The sequence below is a fragment of the Fukomys damarensis genome, unplaced genomic scaffold (genome assembly GCF_012274545.1).
Source record: "Fukomys damarensis isolate Sample0158 unplaced genomic scaffold, DMR_v1.0_HiC HiC_scaffold_9, whole genome shotgun sequence".
NCBI lineage: Eukaryota > Metazoa > Chordata > Mammalia > Rodentia > Bathyergidae > Fukomys > Fukomys damarensis.
The window spans coordinates 40,306,499-40,331,369 of record NW_022900921.1 but is presented as its reverse complement, the minus strand read 5'-3'; the positions used below and the strand labels follow the sequence as shown (position 1 = coordinate 40,331,369).

Genomic DNA, 24,871 nt, shown 5'->3' with positions numbered 1-24,871 from the left:
CTTTTGGTACATTTTGTGTTTCCAATTTTTGGATTAGGGATGCTCAACTTGTACTATAAATTTTAAGGCTATCACTAAAACACAATAAAAAGTTATAGGCTAATATGTGATTAAAGTGGAATAATACCAAATTAATCTAAAAGAAGCAGGAAAGCAGGAAGGCAATGGAGGTCAGAGAGATTAAATAACTTGCCTTGTGTTAAGTGCTAAAAGGTTGCAGAGCCAAACTTTGAGCCCTGTGAACCCAAATCACTGTGCTGTATGCAAAGTGAGGTCTGCTAATTCTGCCCTTCTACTCCAAAGCAGAGCATTGTTCTCCCTAATAGGGCAAGCATAGTTTGAATCTCATCTGTGACTTTGCCATTTCATGAACCTGGGCAGGTCCCTCACCTGCTTAGCACTGTTCAGTGGGCAGTGCTAGTGAAATTGGACCTCTCATAATGGTTGAGTTCCACCAACTAGACCAGACTCTTTCTCAAAACCCTTCCTCTATTCCCTGGTGTCTCCCCACCAAACTCCCATTGTACAGGCCAGAGAATTGAAGTAAGCTTCAGCTAAATTACTCCAAACCTCTTTGGTGAGTCAGAGAGGGGCTGGAATAGAAGTTGGCAAAGCCAGGGCTACTCTTGGCATGCAGTTATGTGATATTCAAGTGGCTAGTGCTTTGTGCTTACATATGTTCTGGATTTAGGTCCCCTAATCTCAATATGTAAGTGGAGAATCAATCTGGCTTTGTTTGGATGTGATGAAAACCCTTCATCTGTCCTTGTGGGAATTCTGCCTTCATAGCTCTCAGCTGGCCATAAGAGCCTAACTTGACTGTCTCTAATTAATCATGTGATTCCGGCCTTGGCTACTTCTCTTTATTTCCCACCTTCTTTCCTTAAGGATTGACAGGGTCAAGCAAGTTCTTCAGTTCTTGGTACTTAGCTTTATTTATACATTATCTCTTTTTTCCATATTCAAGCAAACCTAGATTGAATTTCTTAAAATTTGAGAGAGGTGTAGGAGAAATAGCTTTGGATTTGCATTTCTGCTTTTTATTTTTTTTTTGGTTTTGGTACTGGGAATCAAACTCAGGCCCTTGCGCTTGCAAGGCAGGCACCGGAACCATTGAGCTAAATCCCCAGCCCTGCATTTCTGCTTCTGTGGAGAGGTAAGAGAGGTTCCTTGGAAAGGGTGCCACTCAGTTTGCTGTAAATACAATCTCTTGGCAAGGGCTATGACCTTGGACCTTACTGTAGATAGCCTCAGTTTCCATATCTCATAAAACTTGTCCATTCAAGGCCCTCAATAAGTATAGTTAGTCCTCTGTATACGAGGATTCCACATCCATGGATTCAACCAACCATAGATTAAAAATGCTGTATTGAGAAAAAATTCTGTCTGTACTGAATATGTGCAGATGCCTTTTTGCCATTATTTCCTAAAAATATAGTATAATTATGGTTTATATAGCATTTACATTGTATTAGGTATGATAAGTAATCTGGAGATAAAGTATGCAGGAGGATGTGCATAGGTTATGTGCAAATACTATGCCACTTTGTATGAAGGACTTGAGCATCCAGGGATTTTGATAGCCACAGAAGGTTCTGGAGCCAGTCCCCCATGGACACTGAGTGATGATTATACTTGATTCTTTTTTTCTTTCCCTTTTGATGGACATAATAACAGGTTACACTAGGATCCAAATTCTCTTTTCTTTTCTTCCCTTCTTCTACCATGACTCATTAGACATGTATGGCAGCTGCCTGTTTGGATTCTCTGAGGTTCTGCTTTGGACTAAGAGGCAGGTCACATTCTCAGCAAATGCTGTCTCCAAATCCTCAGGGTCTAAAAAACAGGCCCGGAGCCTGGAAATAGCACATGGATTCCACTCCCTTCCTCTCTAGACTAGAGCTATAGCTCAAGCCCCAGTATTGGCTCTGGTCCTGCACAGCCTTATCTTTACAGAGACCTTCTGCAGACTTCCTATCCCTTGGGTCAGTGGTGGTGAACCTATGGCATGCATGCTTCAGCCACCTGTTCATTATCACTGAAGGCTCTAAACGCTTTGCCATCAGTACCTGATGTGAAACCTGTACCTGGATGCTTATTGTCATCATTTGTACCGCTTATGTTGGTACCCATGAGTTTTTTTGTTTTTGTTTTTTTTTTGTACCTGGGATTGAACGCAGCACCTTGTGCTTGTGAGGCAGGCATTGTGCCACTGAGCCAAATCCCTGGCCCCGCCATGTGTTATGGTTTGAATCAAGAATATCCCCCACAGGTTCACATGTTCAGAGGTGGGGTTTTGGTTTTGCTTTTTTTTTTTTTTTTTGGCACCAGGGATCAAACTTGGGTCCTTGCGCTTGCAAGGCAGGTGGTGGAACCACTGAGCTAAATTCCTGGCCCTTAGAGGTGGGGTTTTGGTTTTGCTTTTTTTTTTTTTTTTTTGGCACCAGGGATCAAACTTGGGTCCTTGCGCTTGCAAGGCAGGTGGTGGAACCACTGAGCTAAATTCCCGGCCCTTAGAGGTGGGGTTTTGGGAAATTGATTGGGTCATGGGGTCACTATCCTCGTCAACAGGTTAATCCATTGCTGAATATATAGCTGGATGTGCTGTTAGAACATGGGGCCTGATTGGAGGAGGTGAGTCACTGGGGACCTGACCTGGAAATTATATTCTTGTCCCTAGCCCTTCCTTTCTCTCTGGCTCACTTTTCCTTGCTTTTTGCTTCCTGGCTGCAATGGGTGGAACAGCTTTCTACCATCTTACCCTCTTCCATGATGTTTTGCCTTGGAGCCAGCCAACGATGGACTGATTCATCTGGAATCATAAGACAACATAAAGCTTTTCTCCTTTAAGTTGTATATGACATATTTTTATCCCAGCAATAGAAAATCTGATTAACATATCATGATCCCAAACTAGAAATTACCACTCCTGGCTTCACTGTGTTCTTGGGGCAGTCTTTGCAGCAAGATTTGTTATCCCTACTCCCTTTGGTGGAGAGTTTCCTCATTGCTGTCCCTCACTACTCCATTTCTTCTCTGGGTGTGGGCGTGCTCCCATACAGAGCAGCAAAGCTGGCTGAAGCAGAGCAAAGAAATATCTGTACAAAATTGGAGTAGGAGGAAGTCCTAGAAGAGATCTGCGATCCAGCATGATGATAAGGTTATCAGCAAATAGGCCTTGACCTTTTCTTTCATGTTAGTCATGTAGCTGCTGTTTGCTGTTTAGAAATATAATCCAGCTGGACAATGCCTGAGTGATTACATTTACTGATTGGGTAAAAAAACACCGAAACAATTGCAAATGCTTATAAACTGAAAAAAAAAAAAAGTGATGTGAGTCAAAGTCCACTGCTTATTCAGTAGATGTGTTTTAAGACTAATTCCTTGGGGAGATTTATCTGGCATCAACCAACCCTTGGAACAAAGCCAAGGTCTGAAATAAACAAAGTGGATCTCTGGGAATCCTAAAGAGATGTCACAGAGCCTGTGCGCTGAAGCTCAGGCCCTTCCTCCACTCAGGCAGGAGCCTGGCCAACCTCTGCTGGATGCCTGCTCTTACTTGTTGACACATGTGGCCCTGGGATGTTCCAGTGCACTGCAGAGGGCAGAGGCCCTGTGCACATAGGCAGCCAAGAGCACTCAGTGGTACCTACTGGTGGCCAGAGAGTATCCTGAAGAACTAAAAGAGCACAGTGAGCCTCTGCCCAGTCCTGAAGGTTAATCAAAGCTTACCCAGACCACCCCACACACACCAGTATCATGGGCTCTGTTTGGGCATATTGGCTGGTACAAGGTAGGATGATCGCTTGAGGTCACGTCTTTGTCTTGGATACTGCAGGTACACTATCCCCTAGAATAAAATAGATGGCATTTGTTTAAACCTCAGCTTTTTGCATAAATTCCCTGGATACGTGCCTTGCAGAATACACAAGTGGGTTAGACTGACTCAGATCTACTATGACAAAGCCTATTTGGCTTCCTCCCAACTTCTGGAGAAAAAACAGAGCCAAGAAAAGTCCTGGGTGGTTGCCTAGGTCATGTATAACTAGTGGTGCTGGTGGAGGATTAGTACTGTGAAAGTTATGGGTCCAGCTGCTTGGATTTTATATGTGTGCAGGATGAGGGTTCAATGTCAACTAACTGAGTGGCAGGTGGAAGGAGTTCTGGCACAGCCCAGATTCAGAGGAGGTCTCAGGCTGGAAAACTTCCTGAAAAGGATCTTTCCGGGGCCCAAGGATTGATGTGGTCCCCCAGTAGAACTTCCAGTAGGAGGGGCCGTGTGGGCACCATTTGTCATGACAATCTTGTCAACCACACTCTCTGCTCAGCTTTATCCTTGTTTTTTCTAGGGCACGAGATAGTGTCTGACCCATTCTTTCCCTTTCTGTTTCATTGATCAGAGACCCTTTTCTCTGGAAGTGTTGCGAGCCTCCAAGAAGAATCTCACCATTCAGGGGCTCTGGATTAAACCTTGGTTTCTTCTCATCCTTTGCTGACATTTTCTGACAGTAACAGACAATTGCAGTTTGCTGAGAGACAATAACTTACTGGACTATCGGGATTTATAAAGACAGCTCAATAAAAATTCCTCTATTATTACAAATGATTTTTCAACAATGAAAGAATCTTGCTCTAGGATTAGAGGAATCAATTCTTATTTTTCAAAAAGAAGTTTTCATGTTTGACTCCCTGACATTCTTTAAGTCCCAGCTAGGTCAAGTACCAGGGTCCTGGAGAGATGTTGGAACCTGTAGTCCTCCCTTAGTTCTAGGAGTGGAATTACTATCCTTATGTTTTCCCTATGGATAAAAGAATAGGATTTAAATGTTGTTTTTCCAGATCTAGTAAAGGGTGGAGGCAGGGGTTCTAACTGGGGCCTTCCAAATTCAGGACTCTTGTCTCTGATTCAGGACTTGTCTTATTTTTATATTTTATATTTTGCAGGGTGGGTACATGGTAATTTTGTTTCATCACCCTCTGGGTTCTGTGTTCATCAGTTTTCACACAACACTTATCCTTTATTTTTAAACAGGCCTCTTTATCTTTTTTTTCTGTTGATCTGCAGTCACTGGAAAAAATTGTCCTCAAGTGAGAAAGTGTGTATGTCATCTGTGACAATCTTATGTTAGTAGGCCCTATCTGGTCAGACAAATTAGAGTGGGAGTGTAGCAGGCAGTAAAACTGCCCCTCATCACTGATAAAGAAAGAGAGATTGCTAAAGTGACCCAAGGATAAGCCATTTATTGGCAACATTCCTTTGGAGGCCTCAGCCTGAACTTTGTAAGGACAAAAAAGAGGTGATTATAAATTTCATACAGAATGGATAGCATCCAGACATGTGAGAGGATAATGGATAGGGCTAGCATCGATCCTGAGCCAATTTGCCAAATTTGGAATCTAATGAATATTGTAATCCTTCTGATTTTATCCTCCCTTGAGATGGTTCATAATTCTCCAAAAGGATTCTTCCCATATCACATTAAGGAGACTAAAGAGAGGAGCAAGAAGACTTTACAAGTCCACCTTTGAATTTACGGTCATCTGAGTTAAGATTCTCTGGGATGCAAATAAGAGAAAATCACTGTGAACTCTCTTAGGCAGAAAAGAAGAATGTATCTTTGAAGGAAAGAGAGACATTCTGGGGTCCAGCTCACGAAGACTGAAAACTGGGAATAGGCCTGGTATTCAGGCATCCTCTGAGGTCTCTGTGTCCCTCCAGACTCAGAATCAGCCTGGGTATCTCTTGGCCTCTGCTTTGCTGTCCTTGTTCTGTATGGTGCCTGCTATTTGGTTATCAAGTACACAGGTGTAATATCCCCAACCCAAAATCTCAAAATCTGAAGTTCTCTAAGATCCAAAACTTTTTAAGTGCCAATATGATAATGAAGGTGGAAAATTCCACACCTGACTTCATGTGGACATGTTGCAGTAAAAAATGCAGGTGCACTAAATCTACTATATAGAATTACCTTCAGACTATGTGAAAAAGGTATACATCAAACATAAATTTTGTATTGAGGCTTGTATTCCATCTACAAAATATCTGCTTATATATGCAAATATTCCAAAACCTCTAAAAATCCAAATCTGGAAACACTTTGTTTCAAACATGAGAAAGTGTGTGTATGAGTTTTTTTTTTTCAGTTTTAAATTTAAATATATCTGAGCTTTATTGAATTCTTTTTCTGTATTTATTTTTTTGAGATGAGCACATCTCCTCCTCCCTTTAAGCTGTTGATTTAGTGAGTTTATATTAACAGATTTGTCTAAAGTTAACAAATCTTGAGTTTGGGGCTGTATACTACTCAGATGTGATATGTGTATATATCTAACATGCAGCTGATTTTGTGTGCTAATTTGGTCATGAGTGAGGTCGGCCTATATCACTCTTCTATAGTAATGACCTCACTTAGTTTGGGTATCTAAGTGTTACCATCATCACTAAATGATTTCAAGTTTTCCTTTTTTCCTGCTTTCTGGAAGAGCTTATATGGAATTGACTATTTGGTACCAATAACTGTAAAGCCATATGGATCCTGTGATTTATTTCTGAGAACAATTTAAATGATTGATTCTGTTGCCTTGGTGGTTATAAGTTGCTCAGGTTTCCTATTTCTTCTTGAATATGTTTTGATAATTGATATATTGTCTGGTGATTTGTCCATTTCTTCTTAGTTTTAATGTTCACTGGCACAAAGTTTATAATACACTCTCATTTTTGAGATTCTCACTGTGTGTACAGTTATGCCTCCTTTGCCCTTTCTAATTCTGTTTATTTTCCCATTTTCCTTATCTCAATTAGTTTTGTGATCCTTTCTGCTGTATCTGTTTTTGTTGTTGTTGCTGTTGCTTGTTTCATTGATTTTTAAAAAATTATTTATTTTCTTCTGCTTTCTTTGAGTTTATTCTCCAACTCATTGTCTGGTATCTGAATTTAGATGTTATTAATTTTTTCTACTTTATTGTTTCTGTTACAAACATTTAAAGCTATAACTTTTCTTTTTAAATACAGCTTTGGCTCTATTGACCAGATTTTAGGTATAAGCTTTTATATTTATTGATTCTAAGTTTATTTAGTTTCCATCATGGCCTATTTAACCCATTTATCTATTAAGTTGTTTAGTTTTCTAATGTCTAATATTTTAAAATAATAAAATAGTCAACTATTGTTGAATTTTTACTTTTTGTCAGGCATCAATCTTTACACTTTACATTAGTTAACATAACTTCTCAAAATAACCACAGAAAGTGTGACTATTATGACCCCAATATTATATATGTGAAATGTGAGACACAGCATTTAAGTGATTTGCCCAGTATCACACAGGCCTGAGCAGGTAGAGCCAATATTTGTGCCCGGGCTGTTTGGCAAGGGAGCACCTCTCCTGCACAGAATGCCTCCTCTTAGATACTGTCTTTGTTGATTTTATAGTAATTATCTTTGTATTTATTTTTCCACTGATTCCACTGCAGTCAGAGAAAATGGCCAGATTGTTTGAAATTTATTATGACCTTGAACATAGTCAGTTGCCACATTTCTCAAAAAAATGTGTGTCCTAGAATTGGGTACAGAATTCCCAGTGACAAAAAGGTAAATTTGTTAGTGGCATTATTCAGATACTCCCTATCTTTATCTAGGTTTTGATCTGTCTGGCCTATCCATTATCAAAGGTTCTGTTCTAAAATCTCTCACTATTAATGGTAGATTGACAATGGATCCTTGTACTTCTACAAATTTTGTTCTTATGATTTTAAAGTTGTGCTATTAGTTGACTGACCATTTAAAATTAGCTCATCTTCTTAGTGTGAATTGAATTAAATTTATTCTTTTTGTCCCTAGTAATGCCTTAAAATGTGTTTTATCCAATGTAAATACAGGGACAAAACTTCAATTTGTCTAGTGTTGATTTATTAGTTTTATCATTTTACCTTCAACTTTTCAGTGTTACTGCAATCATTTTTTTCTTATAAACATTTGTCTATTTTTAAAATTTAATTTACACTGAAACATCTTATTTTTATGTTTAGTCTAAATATTTATTGAAAACATAAATATATTTCATTTAATTTCACTTTTTCCATCTTATCCTTCCTTCTTTCTGTTTGCTATTGTTTGCTATATCTTTAACTACTTGTTTGGATGTCTTAGTTTCAGATAGATAGAGGATGGTAGATAGAATGTGTATGTGTGTGCATGTTCATTCATTTTTCCATTTCTAGTATTACCTATTGTAGTTTTCACCCAATTTTGTGGTCACCTGATCAATTTTAACATGTATGCTTATACAATATAACCACTTATGCAACTGATCACCTGTGTAACTGTTACCCATTGCTTTAGGAATACATTTTTAATTCCCCCAAATAGCCTATTCATTATAGTGTGGAATCAATATTTCTTTAAAGCTACCTCCTTTTATCAAATTCTTCCTTCACAATTCCTTCTTGTATGCCCATAGTCATTTTCCCTGTTTCGGAGTACTTCTTTCATAGCACCATTTAGTGTAAGTTTGGGTTTTATTTGTCTGAATATGTCTTTAATTCGTGGTCCACCTTGAAAGTTTAAATATTAAGTCTAGAATTTGTAGTTGATGGTATTTTTCCCAGTACTTTAAAGTTTTTACTTTTAGTCTTGATTACTTTGTTACTGCTGAGGAAGCAGCTCTCTATCTAATGGTAATAATTCATGGCAATCTAGTTTTGCCTTTGTTTCGTTTAAGAACTTTATATTTCAGTGTTTCACTATAATGAATGTTAAGTATGCATTCTATTTGGTGTTTTCTTTTTGGTTTCTATTTTGTTTTTTCTATTCTCATTTGAATTTGCTGAATATGTGGCACTGAATTTCTATCACTCAACAATTCTGGAAATTTTTGAATAATTCCTTCTTCATGTTCTTTATATTTTTCCTTCTAGGTGTATTAGGCTAATAATAATATCTGCTACTTCCACAGTATTGATTCTATGATTGTTCCTTCTTCTGACTAACCTTTATTTTCCCCGTGTTTTGTGATTTTGCTAGGCTCATGATCACTGGAACTTTATTTCAGTTGCTTGTTTAGGCCACAGAGGGTCTGCATGTGCCTTTGCTGGGTGCTTGCAGGCCACAGCTCAGGAGGGCCACTCTAAACTGGCTCCTCCAGTTTGGGCTTTAAGGATGAACTCAGACTCCAGAGTTATATGAAATCAGACTATAGGCAAGAATTCTAATGAGAAATTCTTTCCCCACCACCCACAGCCAGAGCTGACACTACCAAATTTCCTCATTGTCTTCTTGGGTGAACGGTGGTGTTTTCATATTGCAACCATGGAAGACATCACTTTTCTGAGAACTAGTTTTGGGTGGATGTCTTTACATAGCCTCTTAACTGGTCCCAACACCTGCAATCTTCTTTGGAGTCATGTCTTTTACTGTATCCAGTCTCAGATTATTTTCTCTGTCATCTTAACCATTCATTTTTAAGGAATAATTTTTGATGATTTCTATTGGAGAATTGTTTAAAAGAACGTCTAGACCACCATATATGCCAGAGATGAGTATCCCCAGAAAATGTGACTTGTCCTCCTCCTGCTCCCTAAACTGGTTTTGTAAAGGCACCACAGGTTCCCAGTGACTCAGTTCAGTGAATCCTTCTTGGTCCTTACCTGCCTGAACTCTCAGTAGCATTCATGATGGTGGATTTCCCTCCTGGATGTACCTTTCTCTCAGCTCTCAGAATGCCATGCTCTCTGGCCTTCTTGCTGCTTGTCTTCTTATTCTCCTTGGCTAGTTTCCCCCTACTTGACCTCATGAGGTAGGCATTTTCCCCAAAACAATCCTGGGTCCTCTCTTCTCTGTGCACTCACTATTTAGATACTCCCATTCCTTCCTTAGGTTTCAAATACTTCCTATATGGTGAGAACTATATTTCCATCCTAGACATCTCACATCCCCATATTCTTTTTTTTTCCTCATTGAGTTTATTGGTACATTTTAGGTATACAGTACAGTTACATTCATTATTGGGATCTTGTACCTTTACATGACAAGTCTTGGTTCTCATTTTTCCCCCTTGTTCCTCCTTCCCTTCACTCCCTCCTCCCCTTCCCATTTACAAACACTTTATTTCCATTTTTTAATTTTCTCCTATTTTTTTCTTTTCCCTTATTTCCTTTCCCCTACCCTTCCCACTTTCCCTACACCTTTAGCCATTTTCTTCCTGTTTCACTTTGTCAATTTCACATCCCCATATTCTAGCTAATGTTCATTTCAACTACTCCACTGCAATATTTTACCTATTCCCATGCCTAGTATTTACATAAATGAACATGTGATACCTCCCCACAAATGTACTCCTCCTCCAGGATTCAGTCAACAATACACCATCCACTTGTGTGTTCATGCAGCAGCCTCCTTCTTTCTCACATGCACACACAGGCCTCTCCACCTGCCTGTGTTCCTCCAAGGTCTCCCATCTCCACACCACCAGTTGGTTTCTCTCCCTCTCTCTTGCTTCCTGTAGTCTGTGTTCTACTCAGCAGCTATTGTAATCTTTTAAAATCACAAATAATCTTACTCCAAGACTAGAATTGACTTTTGATTTTACACTACACCCAAGCCAATATGAAAGAACTCCTCAGGATGTTCCTGAGGCATTGAGTGACTAGGCCCATCTGTCTTTTCTAACCTTATCCTTGGGCAACTCTTCTTCATTCACCACATCCAGATCAGCCATTCCTCTGGTCTCTAGACATGTTGCACTTCATCCTAGCCTCACCCTGCTTTCTTGCACCCTGATGAAGTGTTTCTCATTCCTAACTTGGGTGATTTCTCTTTTTTATGATTCTGGGTGACTGTAATTATTATGTGCTGCAATTTTTTAAATAAGAGAGATTCTAGGTTAAACCAGTGCTCTGGCATCCAAGTCGAAGGCCTTGCTTGCTATATTTTTCCTTACAGAACTCCTACTTTTCCATTCTACAACTTGCCACTAATTTTTAACTTCCCATTTGGCTGGTTATGATTTATATCTAGATGTCCCTCTAAAGCTTCCTGTGATCATAGGCAGAGCCTGTCGAAAATTATTGGATCAGGGGGCACTGTAATAGCTGGCTCTGTGTTGGAAAGTGGGGCCTGGCTGGAAAAGATGGGTCACTGAGGGTGTGACTTGGTAGGCATTACCTCCCTTCTTGGCTCTTGCCTTCACTCTGCTTCCTGGTTACAATGCCGGGAACACCTCTCTTCCACCCAAGCCCTTCCAGCCTGCCTTGGAGCCACACAACTATGGACCAACACCTGAGACCAAATATACCTTTCCTCCTTTAAGTTGTGGGTGTTGAGTATTTTTTCCTAGAGTTGAAATAATTAAGACACTTGTCTAACTGACCAGTGTCTGTCTCTCATACAGACAAGACCATGTCTGTGTTCACTATGGGCAGTCTAGTGTCTGTGGCAAAGGGAACCTTGCTTCACATTTGAGTATAGGGTCTGTGAAGAAATTCCTGTTCTAGTTCACAAGTCTTGAGAAACAGGATAGCAGCTGCAGAGTCACCTCAAAGTATGCAGGGCATGTTGGGGCAGTTGTCCTCACTTCAGCTGATCCTGAGCTCTGAATTCTGAAGACTGATCCCCTGATCTAGGACATCGTAGGAGAGATTACAGGCAATTTCCACACACCTTCTGCATCTTACATATGAGTTCTCCACCCACAAATATGGTGGAGGTATTTAGGTATAAAGTTAATAAAGCCCCAGAACAGTGCCTCTGGCTTGGAAGGTATGTCTCTATATTTTTTAATTGACCCTCCCCCTAACAAATAAGATTGATTTCACCTGTGTCATCTCCTTCAAATTAAAAACAAAATACCCTCAATTTGTTTTAAAATGGGGAAGAAAGCCTGTTTCTAATTTGTTCTGATACATTTATTAAATGTAATCATCCAGTAAAAAATTTAGAGATGTTAAAAAACAGCAGGAAAATATTAGACTTTCAGCATACAAAGTTTGAATCATAAAATATGTGTTGTGGGACTTCCACTGAAACGGGACACAATCTTGGTGACATTCATAATTACTTGCTAGAAAGCTCAATATAACCCAGAAGGCTAAGAACAGAGTAACACATCTGTCCAATGTGTTCTTTCTTTACAGAGAAGAGATTCTGGGCTGCATCACTCCCTGAGGATTCTGCTGGCTTTGGGAACATGGGTTTAGAGTTCCCTCTGTCTATTCCTCATTTCTTTTCTTCTTGGTTTATTAACAGTGAAGTAAGTTAATGGAAAATATTACTAGCTTTTGGGGATGAAACTTTTTTCTTTTTCCACTCCCTTCTTTCCCATCCTCCTCCCACCAACCCACCAAGAATATATACTAAGCAAGTACCCACAGATAGGAGCCCCACATGGAAAGAAGAAAAATTTCACTCTGTACAAAGGCATAAGGTTCCTTAAGATAATGGTTTAGAGAAGATTCCCTCAGACTCCAAAATATTTATTTACCTTGAAGAAGCAGTTAACAATGATTTCTCTCTGGGTGTGAAGAAAAATATTCTAGATATTAACCTACACTCATACCATATTAATTAGTCGGCCTGGGCTGTCATACGAAGTACCATAGATGAGGTGGTTTAGACAACAGAAATAAGTTATTTTCTCACTACTCAGGAGCCAGAAGTCTGAGATTAAAGTGTCAGGAGCTTGTTTCTTCTGAGGCATCTCTCATTGGCATGTAGATGGCCATCTTCTCCCAGTATCTTTATATGATCTTTCCTCTGTGTGTATCTGTGTTCAAATTTCCTCTTCTTGTAAGGATACTAATCGTATTTACTTAGTACTACCCTAATGGCCTCACTTCAACTTATTTAAAGACCTTATCTTCAAATACAGTCCCATTCTGCAGGGAGGTTAGGACTTTAGCATAAGAAATTTAGTGGGGGAAAGATGCAATTCAGCTCATAGTGTGAGGGATTCCAAATGAGTCATGGCTATGTTGACTCTACAAAAGAGAACATCAACAGTAGAATTAATCAAGTAGAGGAAAGGCTCTGTAAACTTGAAGACAGGTTAATTGAAAAAATTAACTTGAGAAAAAAGAATGAAAAGAAATGAAGAAAATTTATGGGATAACATCAAAAGAACAAATATATAAATCACTGGCATTTAAGAGGTAGCAGGGAAGAGACCAGAAAGTGTATTTAAAGAAATAATATCAGAAAATGTTACAAACCCATAAAAACATATAAATATTCAGGTACAAGAAAGTCAGTGTCTTCAATTAAATACAGTCAGATAAACCAAACTTGTGACATATTGGAATCAAAATGTCATAGATCAGTGATAAAGAGAGGATCTTGAAAATATCAAGAAAACTAAGCAAATAACACAGCAAGTTGAGTGGGAGTGCAAATTTATATACCCAATTACAGATTTCTTAGCAGAAGCCTTACAGGCCAGGTAAGAGAATAGAATTATATAAACAAAGGGCTGGGAAACACTGCCAACAAAAATATTTTATCCAGAAAACTACCCTTCAGAAATAAAAGAGAAAGGCTTTTCCAGACAAACAAAAGCTGGAGAATTCATTGTCACTATACCTGTCCTTTAAGAAATACAAGGGAGTTTCAAGCTGAAGGGAGAGGACACTAATGAATAACATTAAAATATATGAAAGCATACAGTTCATTGGTAAAAGTAAGTACACAGCAGTCAAATTCAGACTACTCTAATTGTTATGATTTGGATCTGGATGTCTCCCCCAAAGTCTTATTTGGTCAGAGGTAGCCGAATCCGGAATGTTTGATGCTGAGATTAGGGGCATGTGATTTATCAACACCCTAATCCCAGTAGTCTGGATGGGATAAAAGAGGCAGAAAGACATGGTGAAGGTCTCTTGTTACCTTTGCTACTTTGTGTGCACCATTTTGTTTCTTTTCTGTGATGCCTGTCTGCCATCCCTGCCTTGGAGCCAGCCAATTTTAGACTGGAACCTCTAAGAACTGTAAACCAAATAAACCTTTTCCCCTGTAACTTTGAATGTCAGGTATTTTGTCTCATCAATGAGAGAAAAGTAACACACAAATGTAAAGTGGTATGCAAATCACTTATATCTTAATGTAACATTAAAAGATATAACTATTAAAATAATTATTACAATCTATTAAGGGATATTCAATACAAAAAGATGTAAATTGATATAAAAATGTGGGAGTGAAGTTGAATTAAATTATAAATTTTTTCTTCTTTTTCTTTAGCAATCAGTTGTTATTAGTTTAAAACGACCTACTGTTAAGACTTTTTTGAAAGCTTCATGATGACTACAAAGCAAAAACTTATAACAGATATTCTAAAATTAAAAATCAAGGAAGTAAAACATGCTGTGAAAGAAGATGACTTATACAAAAATATCAAAGCTGCAGGCACTACACTACATAACTTCCAAGTATATTACAAATCTATAGTAACAAAAATAGAAAGATATTGACATACAAATAGACAAATAGACCATAGGGAGCCCAGAAATAAATCCACACATTTCCAGCCAACTGATTTTCTGAAAAAGTTTCCAAGAACACACAATGGGGAAAGGACAATTTCCTTAATATGTTATCTTGGAAAAACTGGATATCCACATGGAAAAGAATGAAATTAAATTCTCATCTCTTGTCATATCAAAAATTAAGTCAAAATTAATTAAATAGTTAAATGTGAAACCTAAAACCATATAACTACCAGAAGGAAACACGGGAACACTTCAAGACATATGTCTGGGCAAAGAATTTTTTTTTGTTGATAAGACAAAACTCACAGATGACAAAATAAAAAATAAACAAATTGGGTTACATCAAACTAAAAAGCTCTGTACACCAGAGGAAACAAACAACAGAGTGAAGAGACAAGTTACAAAATGAAAGAAAGTAATTTAAACCATATTTTTGACATTCAAAATGTATAAGGAAGTGAAACAACTGGAAAGCAAGAAAAAAAAGGAAAGAAAAAAATGAAATAACAACAATGACAATAAAACAATTAAAAAAAACCCTCAATAAAACAAGCAACAGACCTACCTAGACATTTTACAAAAGAAGACATGGCCAGAAGTATATGAAAAAAGTTCAGAATCACCAACCATCAGGAAAATGCAAATCAAAACCACAATAAGATATCATCTCACCCCAATCAGAGGAGGAGGAGGAGTAAAAAGAAGAGGAAGAAGAAGAAGAGGAAGAAGAAGAGGAAGACAAAGAAGAAAAAGAAGACAACAAGCATTGGTGAGGAAAAACTCTTGTACATTGTTGATGGGAATGTAAATTAGTAAAGCCATTACAAAAACAGTATTGAGATTCCTCACAAAATTAAAAATAGAACTACCATCCAATTCAGTAATCCCAGTATTGGGTATATATCCAGAGGGAATGAAATCATTTCATTGGAGAGATATCTGAACTATTTATTGCAGCACTTTTCAAAGTAATCATGGTATGGAGTCAATGTGTATTGATCAGTGGATGAATGAATAAAGAAAATATGGTATGTATACCTAATGGAAAACTATTCCACCATAAAAATAATGAAATTCTGCTACTTGTGACAACATAGTTGAGCCTAGAGAACATTTGTTAAATAAAATAATCCAGGTACAGAAAGACAGTGTATGATTTCATTCATAGGCAGTGTCTTAATTACTTTCTCTTTGCTAAGTCACAATAGCTGACATCCATAAGTCAAAGGAGGAGAGGTCTATTTTAGCTCATGGTTATGGTTCTTTTCCACCTGACTCCCAAGCAGAAAATATTATGGTGGAGGGGTATAGCAGAGGAAAAGCTGTGGCCAGGAAGCAGAGAGAAGAGAAGAGTTGGGGAGGGAGATCTACCATTAAGGTCATGACCCAGAACTGCCTCTTCTGACCAGACCCCAACTTCCTAGCATATTTCCCCTAAAACAAGACCTAACCAGGAAATAAATCCTAGCATGATTTTCAGGATACTTGTAATATAATGCCTACCTACCCTCAAAATAAACCCCAGTTAAGATCATCAGCCAGATAAACACATTCAATACATCTGGTGCAACACATGATGGACACATTGAACTATAAATAATATTAACATAATTAAATAATACTGATATTAATACTTAAGATAAATGACAACACAATTTATAATTATTTGTAAATACGCAACTGGGAACCTTTGGACATCAGGTAAACATCTATATAAACAAATGGACTTAAAACATTGCTAAATGAGTAATCAGAGTACAGACACAATGCACAAATAATGTGCACACTTGATAATGAACAGAAGTGGTTATGTCTAATATGAATCTTCATAATTCAAAATATCATGTGTTGTAATGGATGTACTTAATGCACTTGTGTGGAGTAAATAAGCATTTTCTGAATTATGGTGCCTTCAATTTTTCTTTTTTTTTTTTTGGTACTGGGAATTGAACTCGGGTCCTTGCGCTTGAGAGGCAGGCAAAGGAACCACTGAGCTAAATCCCGAGTCCTGGACCAACCATCATTCTTACCTGTCATCATTTTTGTGGCACTCCTGGGTTATAAGTCTTCAATTAACACTTGATTTAAGGAAAACTTTGTGAAGCCTTACCTGCAAGAGATTGTGACTTGGGTAAAGAATTCATGGAATAAAGTCACTGACAGCTGTGTTGCCAAGGCACTATGAGCAGGCTACATGGACAAGAAATGCTCATTTAAAGAGAGTGCTATTGCTGAGCATTAGAGATTGGGAGGAGTGGTTCTATAGGAAGTGGAGTCGCAAGAAATTCAGACCAGAATTCAGTTTGGAGAGTTATCACAATGTTTGAGAAGATGACATGACTGTATTTACATAAATGTAGATTTTTATACCTGAGTAAATGTAGATTGTTAGATAAATATGTTGTTGTATATGAAAAATAAGACATGCTCTTATGTCTTAAGCCCTAATGCATCTTTTGGAGAAAAAAATTAATACAAAACTCAACCTTATTTGGGGAAAAATATAGAAACAATACATTCAACTATAGTTCCCCCATATTTCAATCATTTTCCAAAAGCCCCACCTCTAAAGAGGCTCTTGGGGGAAAGCCAGGATCTTAGGAGGATAGAAAGGATTCAGACTACAGCAAGATCAAAAGGAAAGAGGGAAAACATTAAATCCCATAACTCCAAGTCTAGCACCCAAAGCAAAGATGTGAACTCTAAACAGGTTGGGTGGCTGCACACCTACATCATTGCAAGTTGTAGCCTTCATGTCTTTTCTCTTGGGGTGGCTTTTCTCACTACCTCAGACATTCCACATTCCTACCATCTCCAACTTCCTGGTGTTTCCATTATACTTTTGGATTAAGTTTCACAGTTTCACGCACCACCCTCACAAGGACCACATTTCCTAGCCTTCCAGGCCTTGTTGTGAAATCTGGGGAAAGGCCTGTTTCACCTTCCAACTCTTGCATTCTGCATGCCTGTAAAATCAGCACCATGTGGATGACACCAAGGTCTGTCAACAGGTTTGGCAGTAACTGGACCCACTTGAGTCGAGTCTGCAGGGACTTCTGAATATATGGATAGCAAGGCTCTGGGAAACTCTTTATTACCTTGCCCTGAGTGAGCTGGATTCCCTAGAACTCTCTCTCTCTCAAAGCAACTTTTGCAACTTTGAGCCATTGAAGGGTGGATCTTCCTTCTTCCCAGGATATTCCTCATGGCATCTTTTTTTTCCTATTGTTCTGATGTAAAGTACTTGGCTTTTGAAAAAATCTTTTCAGTGATATGGCTCTTGAAGTCACCAGATTCACAGGTGCTTCTGCCAAAAACTCCTGTAGTAAGTCTCTAGTCTACGTGTGCCCAGGCCTGAGAAAAAATACACTAAGAGACAGACCAGAACAGAGAAAGTGGGGTGACAGGATGACCAATACCAGTGCAACTAACAAAATCACTGGGAAGTCCCAGGTACTGACTTTTATTGCCAATCAATTGGGTTAAGGGCAAGCTATGAGTGCTTTCTATGGAAATTAATGTAAACAATGCTCAGAAAGGACAAGACAAAGCATTCTTGAATTAGGAACAGAATAGACAAAATATATATAGTAATTAGAACATTGTCCTTCTAGTTAGAAGATTTTAGTTGTGGGAAAGGAATTTCAATATAAATTATTCTGACCTTGGCGTTTAGGCTTCAGCCAGATTTAATTCTCAAAACAAGCCAATTGTGGGGTTAACTCTTTACAGCCTGCTTTGTGCATAATCAACATTACAGTCCTCTGCATGTTTTCTTCCTGAGGAAACTCACAAGTTTTAAAATCACTCAGTTCTGCTAGTTCCTCTTAATTCTCAATGTAGAACTGGTTAAAAGCCCCCAACAGTACTCATGCCACAATCTCAACACTGGACTGCCTTGAAATTTCTTCCACCAGATTAATTAGTTTTCCATTCTTAATCTCTTCTCCCAAAAAGATTGAGGACATAAACAAAATGTAGACAAATTTTCTAGCAGACCATAACACACCTGGGCTGGGGTTCAACTGCCAATGGAGTTCTTGTACCCACCTGAAACTGCCAGAGCCTGGTCTTTATGAATTGCATTTTTGTTAGCATTCTGGTCTTCTTATTTGTGACTAGACTCTCCCATGAAGCTCAGCTTGCAACATTCTGGGGCTTCTCTAGTTGCCATCCCCTAACCTTTCCAAATTTTTCCTGTGAATCAATTCCAAAAGCTTCTAGGGCCAGGGATTTAGCTCAGTGGCACTATGCCTGCCTCATGAGTATGAGGTTTTGAGTTCAATCCCAGTACAAAAACAAAAACAAAAAACAAAAAACAAAAAGCTTCTATACCACATAGGTAGCCACACCAACACCCCTCTTCTTGTACCAAAATCTGAGTCACTTCTCATTGCTGCAACACAATATCTGACACTCACAATTTTAAGGAAGAGAGATTTATTTGGCTTACAGTTATAGTCTATAGTTGGCTAATTATGTTATGGTGGCCAGGAAGAAGAGAGACAAGGGACTCAGGAGAGAGAGCTAACTGTTAAGGTTGTGCCCCCAGTAACCTACCCCTACAGACCAGACCCCACTTCCTCTAGCATATTCAGGTATAGTGCTTCTATGATTCAATCATCTTCCAAAAGCCCCACCCATCATCTTAAGAGGCTCTTTTGGGTGACCACTCATTGGGTGATCTAAACCATAACATGCAGAATCTAAAATGTTGATTTCATGGAAATAGAGAATAGAATGATGGTTACCAGATGCTGGAAAGATTAGTTATGAGATAGGATATCCAGATATTGGTCAAAGGATATATAATTACATCTAAAAATTAGGAATAAACTTCTATTGTGCAGCAAAGTAACTATAGTTAATTATGATATATTGTATTTTTTTAAATGTAGTGAGAACAGATGTTATATGTTCTTACCACAAATTGATAACCATGAGCATTTGTTAATTACCTAGACTTTAGCCATTTCACAGTGTATATATATTTAAACACGTTGCACATGATAAAAACATTCTGTGTTACCTGTCAGTTAAAATCTCCTTAAAAAGAAGGTAAGTAAGAAATGATAAATAAGAATAAAGAAATAAGATAAGAGAAGTAAGAAATGAAAGAAATCAGGAAACAGAGAAGAGAAATGAAAAGGGGGGATCAAGAAAAGGGAAGCAAAAAAGGAAATAAAGTGTGAGAAACAAGAATGGAGAAACAGGAAAGGGAAGTAAGGTGGGGAAACAAGAAAGGAGAAAGAAGAAAGGGGAAGTAATTTATGGGAAAGAAGAGAAAAGAAACAAGAAAAAGGAACCAAGAAAAGGGAAGTAAGGCATGGGGAGTGGGAAAAGAGAAAAAAGAAAAAGAAAGTGAAGCAGTGTTGCAAGAAAGAAGAAACTAGTAAAAAAGGAAGTGAGGCAGGAGATGTGAGAAAAGCGGAACCAGAAAAGGTAAGTGAGGCAGAGGATGTTGAAAGGATGAACCAGAGAAGGGAGGTGAAGTGGGGGCAGGGGACACCAAAGGAGAAAGAAAAAATGGGAAGTGACACATAGGAGATGAGAGGTGAAACAAGGGAAGGAAAGAAACCTTTGGGAAACAATGAAAGAGAAGTAAAGTGTGGGAAACAGGAAAGGAGAAATAAGAAAAAGGAGAAAAAGTAGGGGAATAAGAATGAAGAAACCAGGCACAGGAAGTGAGAAAAGAGAAGCTAGAAAAATAGAGCAACATGTGTGAAATGAGAAATGGGAAGTGAGATAAGGGAAGTGTGCAATGAGGAAGGCAAAAGGGAAATGGAAAATGAAAAGCAAAGAGAGGAGGGGGAGAACCTGCAGCTGATTGGTAAAAGGGGTGGCACCCGAAGCTAGTAACTCAGCCCATGCGTGCCCTTGTCTTCTACAAGGAGGACAAGTAGTTGTACCGTCAGAGGGACTGTAGACAATGAGGTGAGAAGATAAGTGCTGCATACCTTCTGGATCCCAGCATCAAGCTGTCCCAGCAGGAGCTGCACAGAGTGGGAGCCTGGGGACTGGACTGAAGGGCAGAGCTGGCGGTGCTCTCATGTGCGCACAAAATCCAAATGCATGGAGCTGTCAACAGTGGCAGAGAGGCCAGGCTCTGAGTCAGTGCTGGGTGTCAGGTAGAGGCAGGAGTGGCATGAAGGGAGTCTGCAATCAGGTGGGAGCAGAGGCCCTGGGAAAATATCGGTTCTGGTCTCTGGAGGCAGGGGTGAGGCTGGACTGTCTTAAAAGTTTAATGAAGGAAGGTGGTGGCTGGGCACCTGTTTTATTGGACCGAAGAGTCAGAGGCAGCCTTCCTTCGGAGGGAACTTCTGACCACAGACTGGAATGAAGAGAGAGAGAGAGAGAGAGAGAGAGAGAGAGAGAGAGAGAGAGAGAGAGAGAGAGGGAGAGAGAGACCCCTGTGGAGATCAGGGGGAGTAACCTAACAGAGGGAACAGCACTGTGAAACCCTGGGGAATTGGGCAACATGGGCAGAACAAAGTGGCAAACCTCACTAAACCTCAGCTTTCTCTTCCCCAAAACTGGAGTGATGAGTAGACAAAGGGTAGAAATGCTGCAGTGTTGAAGTGTCATGTATGGTACCCTCAGTAATGGCCTCCTTGGCTGCCTGCAGTTCCCTTTTACCCAGATCTGCTCTGTTGTTGGCTTCCTGGTCTTTCCCACCTTCCCCATAAAGCCTTTTCCTTGGGATTGTTCCTCCTTGACCACCCATTTCCCATTTACTTCCTTTATTTCTCATTATCTCTGTTATGGGGTGGTTGGTGACTTTTTAATCCCTTATTTCCTTTTGTTTTTATTTAGTTTGCTTTTTATGGTGCTTATGCATTGCTTTCAGTAGTTAATTAAAAAACAAAAAAAAATTCTTTTAAGTTAAAAAATTTAATTTTACAGAGAGAGAGCGAGAGAGAGAGGCTAATTCCCAAGGAATTGGGGCCCAAAGTTGAATTTAGATTCCTCAATGGCTACAAGTCCCCATTCAGTCACACCTCTACTCATAGATCTCTCTAAATTCATGTGCACATTCACCCACAACATGGATGCATGCCTTTGTCAGCCTGGTTAGTGTCCAAGTGGGACACCTCAGATGTCCCAGGGATTTAGACTTTAGAAGGCTGGGCCTCCCTGGCCTCCTCTAAGAAAATTGATGATAAATGCACTGCTGGTAATTTCAGGACATAGGAAGCAACATGCCAACCACAGCCGCTGTCTCAAAATGTTGACTGGTTTTCTCCTTGCTCTTTCATTTTCAGTTGCCTGCACACTCCATGAGGGCTGTCAGCTTTGCTATCCCAGGTCTTAGGGGCCACAGAGAGTCAGAATCACTGCACAATTTTATCTGACTTTCAAATTAGATGAGGAGTTCAAAGCAGAGTTCTTTCATGTAGGAGAGAAATAAATTCTGTTGCATTTGAAGAGCTAATATAACATGTTTTATGTTTGTAGGACTCCACGGCCTACTTTCTGAGAAACCTGGTATCTGTTGTCTGGCTTTGCTGTCTTTTGAGTAGATTCTTTTTCTGGTTGTTTTAAAGCCCTGACTGCCAGATTTCTGGGGCACTCTCAGAGAACAATGAAAAACCTGTTGCTCTCTCCTCCACTGGGGGAAGACCTGAGCAAATACTCAGAAAAAAATAATACTTCCTTTCTTCAACATTGTATAATCTGAGTATGAATACCTGTGCTTCTTGGGTCTAATTGCTTCTTTTCAACACTGAGATGGTGAAATTAGTGTTCATCTTTTTCCATGCCAGAACTTGATAGATGATTCCAGAACATTTCAACACAGGCCTGGAACCTCACTTTCCTCATCTGTAAAACGATGAGACAATTGTGAGGATAAAAGGATGAAGTGAAGTAAATAAAATTTGGGTAAAGCCCTCAGCACCCTATCTAGCTTAAAATAATTACTCAAGGCATGATAGGATGAGAAGATGAAGATGAGTCAGCTCTGCCCTTAAAGTGGGGGGAACACCAGGCATGATTCAGTCAGAAACTGATTTTGTGTGGTTTACCTAGGAGGCGGGCTTAGCTCTGTGGTTATGGAGTGGGAGGTGGAGAGATGGAGATAAAACTTCTTCATTTGGAAATGATACTGATTTATCAGTAAATAAATAGAATAAGGTTAAAGTTATAAGTAAGGATTCTGACAGGCTTGTGGAGATATCTCTGTTTCTATAAACTACAGGTGGCAACACCACGCAGCTGAGATGCAGAGAAGGAAAGGGGAGATGACTGCTTAGAGTTGATTCTTTCAGACTTTTCTGCCTCACGGCTCTGAGAGCAACAGGACCCCAGAAGTCCAGGCTTCTATGACTCCTGTCCCAATTTTCAAAAGTGAAGCAGATCTCCCAGAATTTAAGTGTCCCTAGGGATTCAGATGAGGATTAAAATACCCTTGTGACCACCCTTCTGTGATCCTCTATATCCCCGTAGCTTGAAAATTTCAACAGAGGCAAAAAGTTTTGCATTTCCTACTCAGACTAACATTCTAACTGCAGATGCCGAGGGGACATTCACTTCTGATATGACCCACAGGCTAAAGTGAGGCGTGGAATTGGGTTTGAAAAGTAGACAAGGTTCTGGAGATTTTCTGGGGGAGAACAAGTTGCGCAGGGACAATGTGGAGGCTGTGGAAGGGGAAGGGGCTAAGGACAGTGACAAGCTTCATTTCCTTCATGTTTTGCCTGGGTCCAACTCTAGGTTCTCTTGAACAGTCAGTTCCTTAGTATGTGTGAGGGAATAGCCAACACTTTGAATATTAGCAGAGGTCTACTGCCATTAAAATAGAAATTTAGGAATTAAAACAGAAATGAAGAGGTGGAGGAGGTGGTAAAGGAGGAGGAGGGGGAAGAGGAAGGAGGAGGAGGAAGAGGAGAAACTGGAGTATGAATTTATGATGTGGAGTAATTGATGACACTAAGATGCAGAGTGGCAGTTTAAGATTTTTGTGTTGCCACTCAAGAATTTTCATAGGACTATCTGCCAAATTTTAGAGCAGTTGTATGGGGGTGTAGGGGGCATCCTTATCTCGCATAGGGTAGGGTGTAATCACTAATACCTTGATGTTTTTTAGAATTTATAAGATTCTGAAGACAGGAACAATCAGCGTATTATGTTGAAATCTTTTGGAAAAATATGATGTGACTATTTTAAATGTTTTTACTACTAAAGAAGGTAACATTCAGAATAGTATTTGTGGACCAAAAGCTAATGTGATAAATCAAAATTCTTAAGTGATTATTCTGAGTAGGAAAAACATGTCTATTTAATTTTGGTAACTTCTTATATTTTTTATTTTTAAAGAAAATGTTAATCCTGTATAATAATGGCGTTCCAAATTTAAATATGGTGTTTTTTTCTTTATTTCTTCTCCAATAGGGTTATATGATGGAAAACCAAATCTCAGGCTTAAAGTGTGACACTGATATATTTGCAACTTTTGAAGTTGAGATAAAATCGCAGGTAAGACCCAGAAAATGTTCATTCTTTTTATTTGTTTTGTTTTGTTTTTAAAAATAGTTATTTTATTATTGATATATATATATATATTTTTTTTAATTCTTTTTATAGAGTTTATTGGTACAATCTAGGTATGCAATACAGTTACATTAATTATTGGGATCCTGTACCTTTACATGATAGGTCTTAATTCTCATTTTTTCCCCTTGTCCCTGCCCTCCCTTCACCCCCTCCTCTCCTCCCCATTTACAAACACTTTATTTCCATTTTTTCAATTTATCATATTTTTTCCTCTCCCTTATTACCTTTCCCCCACCCTTTCCACTTTCCCTATACCTTTAGCCCTTTGCTTCCTATTTCACATTATTAGTTGTCTTATTGGGATCTTGCGTACTATTACAGTATATATCTCTCCCTTTGCTTCCTATTTCACATTATTAGTTGTCTTATTGGGATCTTGCGTACTATTACAGTTTTTCACACCAGAGAAACTATTCGGTATTTCAGTTAAAGAAATCTCTGTATGAACATTAAAAATAGGGAATCCTAACACAAAACTAAAAAGGAAAGTAAAAGAGAAAAGGCAGTAATGTAAGATTAAAATAATCCTTAATTCTGAAGATGAAAATGGTCCCTAAACATATTTAAATAGCTTCTTGCTGTTGTAGTCTTATCTTATTCTTTTTTTCCATTATTTAGAGAATACCTTATTAGTTTCTGTAATCAAACCCACGTAGATATGACCTTACATATTTAACACAGTGTGTTACCCCTGTACAAATGGAAAAAAAAGTTAACATTTCTAGACCAATATGGCTGTCAATTTCTGTACAATGCCGACTCAACACAGTAAATTGGGATAACTTTTCCCAAAGTTGACAGCACAGTTAAAGTTTCCAAAAATTCAAATTATATATATTTATAT

The 24,871-nt window shown here is 38.7% G+C and overlaps 1 protein-coding gene across 1 annotated transcript in view; it reads left to right on the top strand.

Moving 5' to 3' along the window:
• Nucleotides 1-24,871, top strand: part of Acoxl (acyl-CoA oxidase like) — a 315,344-nt gene that overhangs the window by 159,544 nt on the left and 130,929 nt on the right. The window contains 2 exon segments of the mRNA XM_033761482.1: nt 17,745-17,928; nt 23,866-23,949. Of these exon segments, the coding sequence (XP_033617373.1) occupies nt 17,745-17,928; nt 23,866-23,949 (268 nt within the window).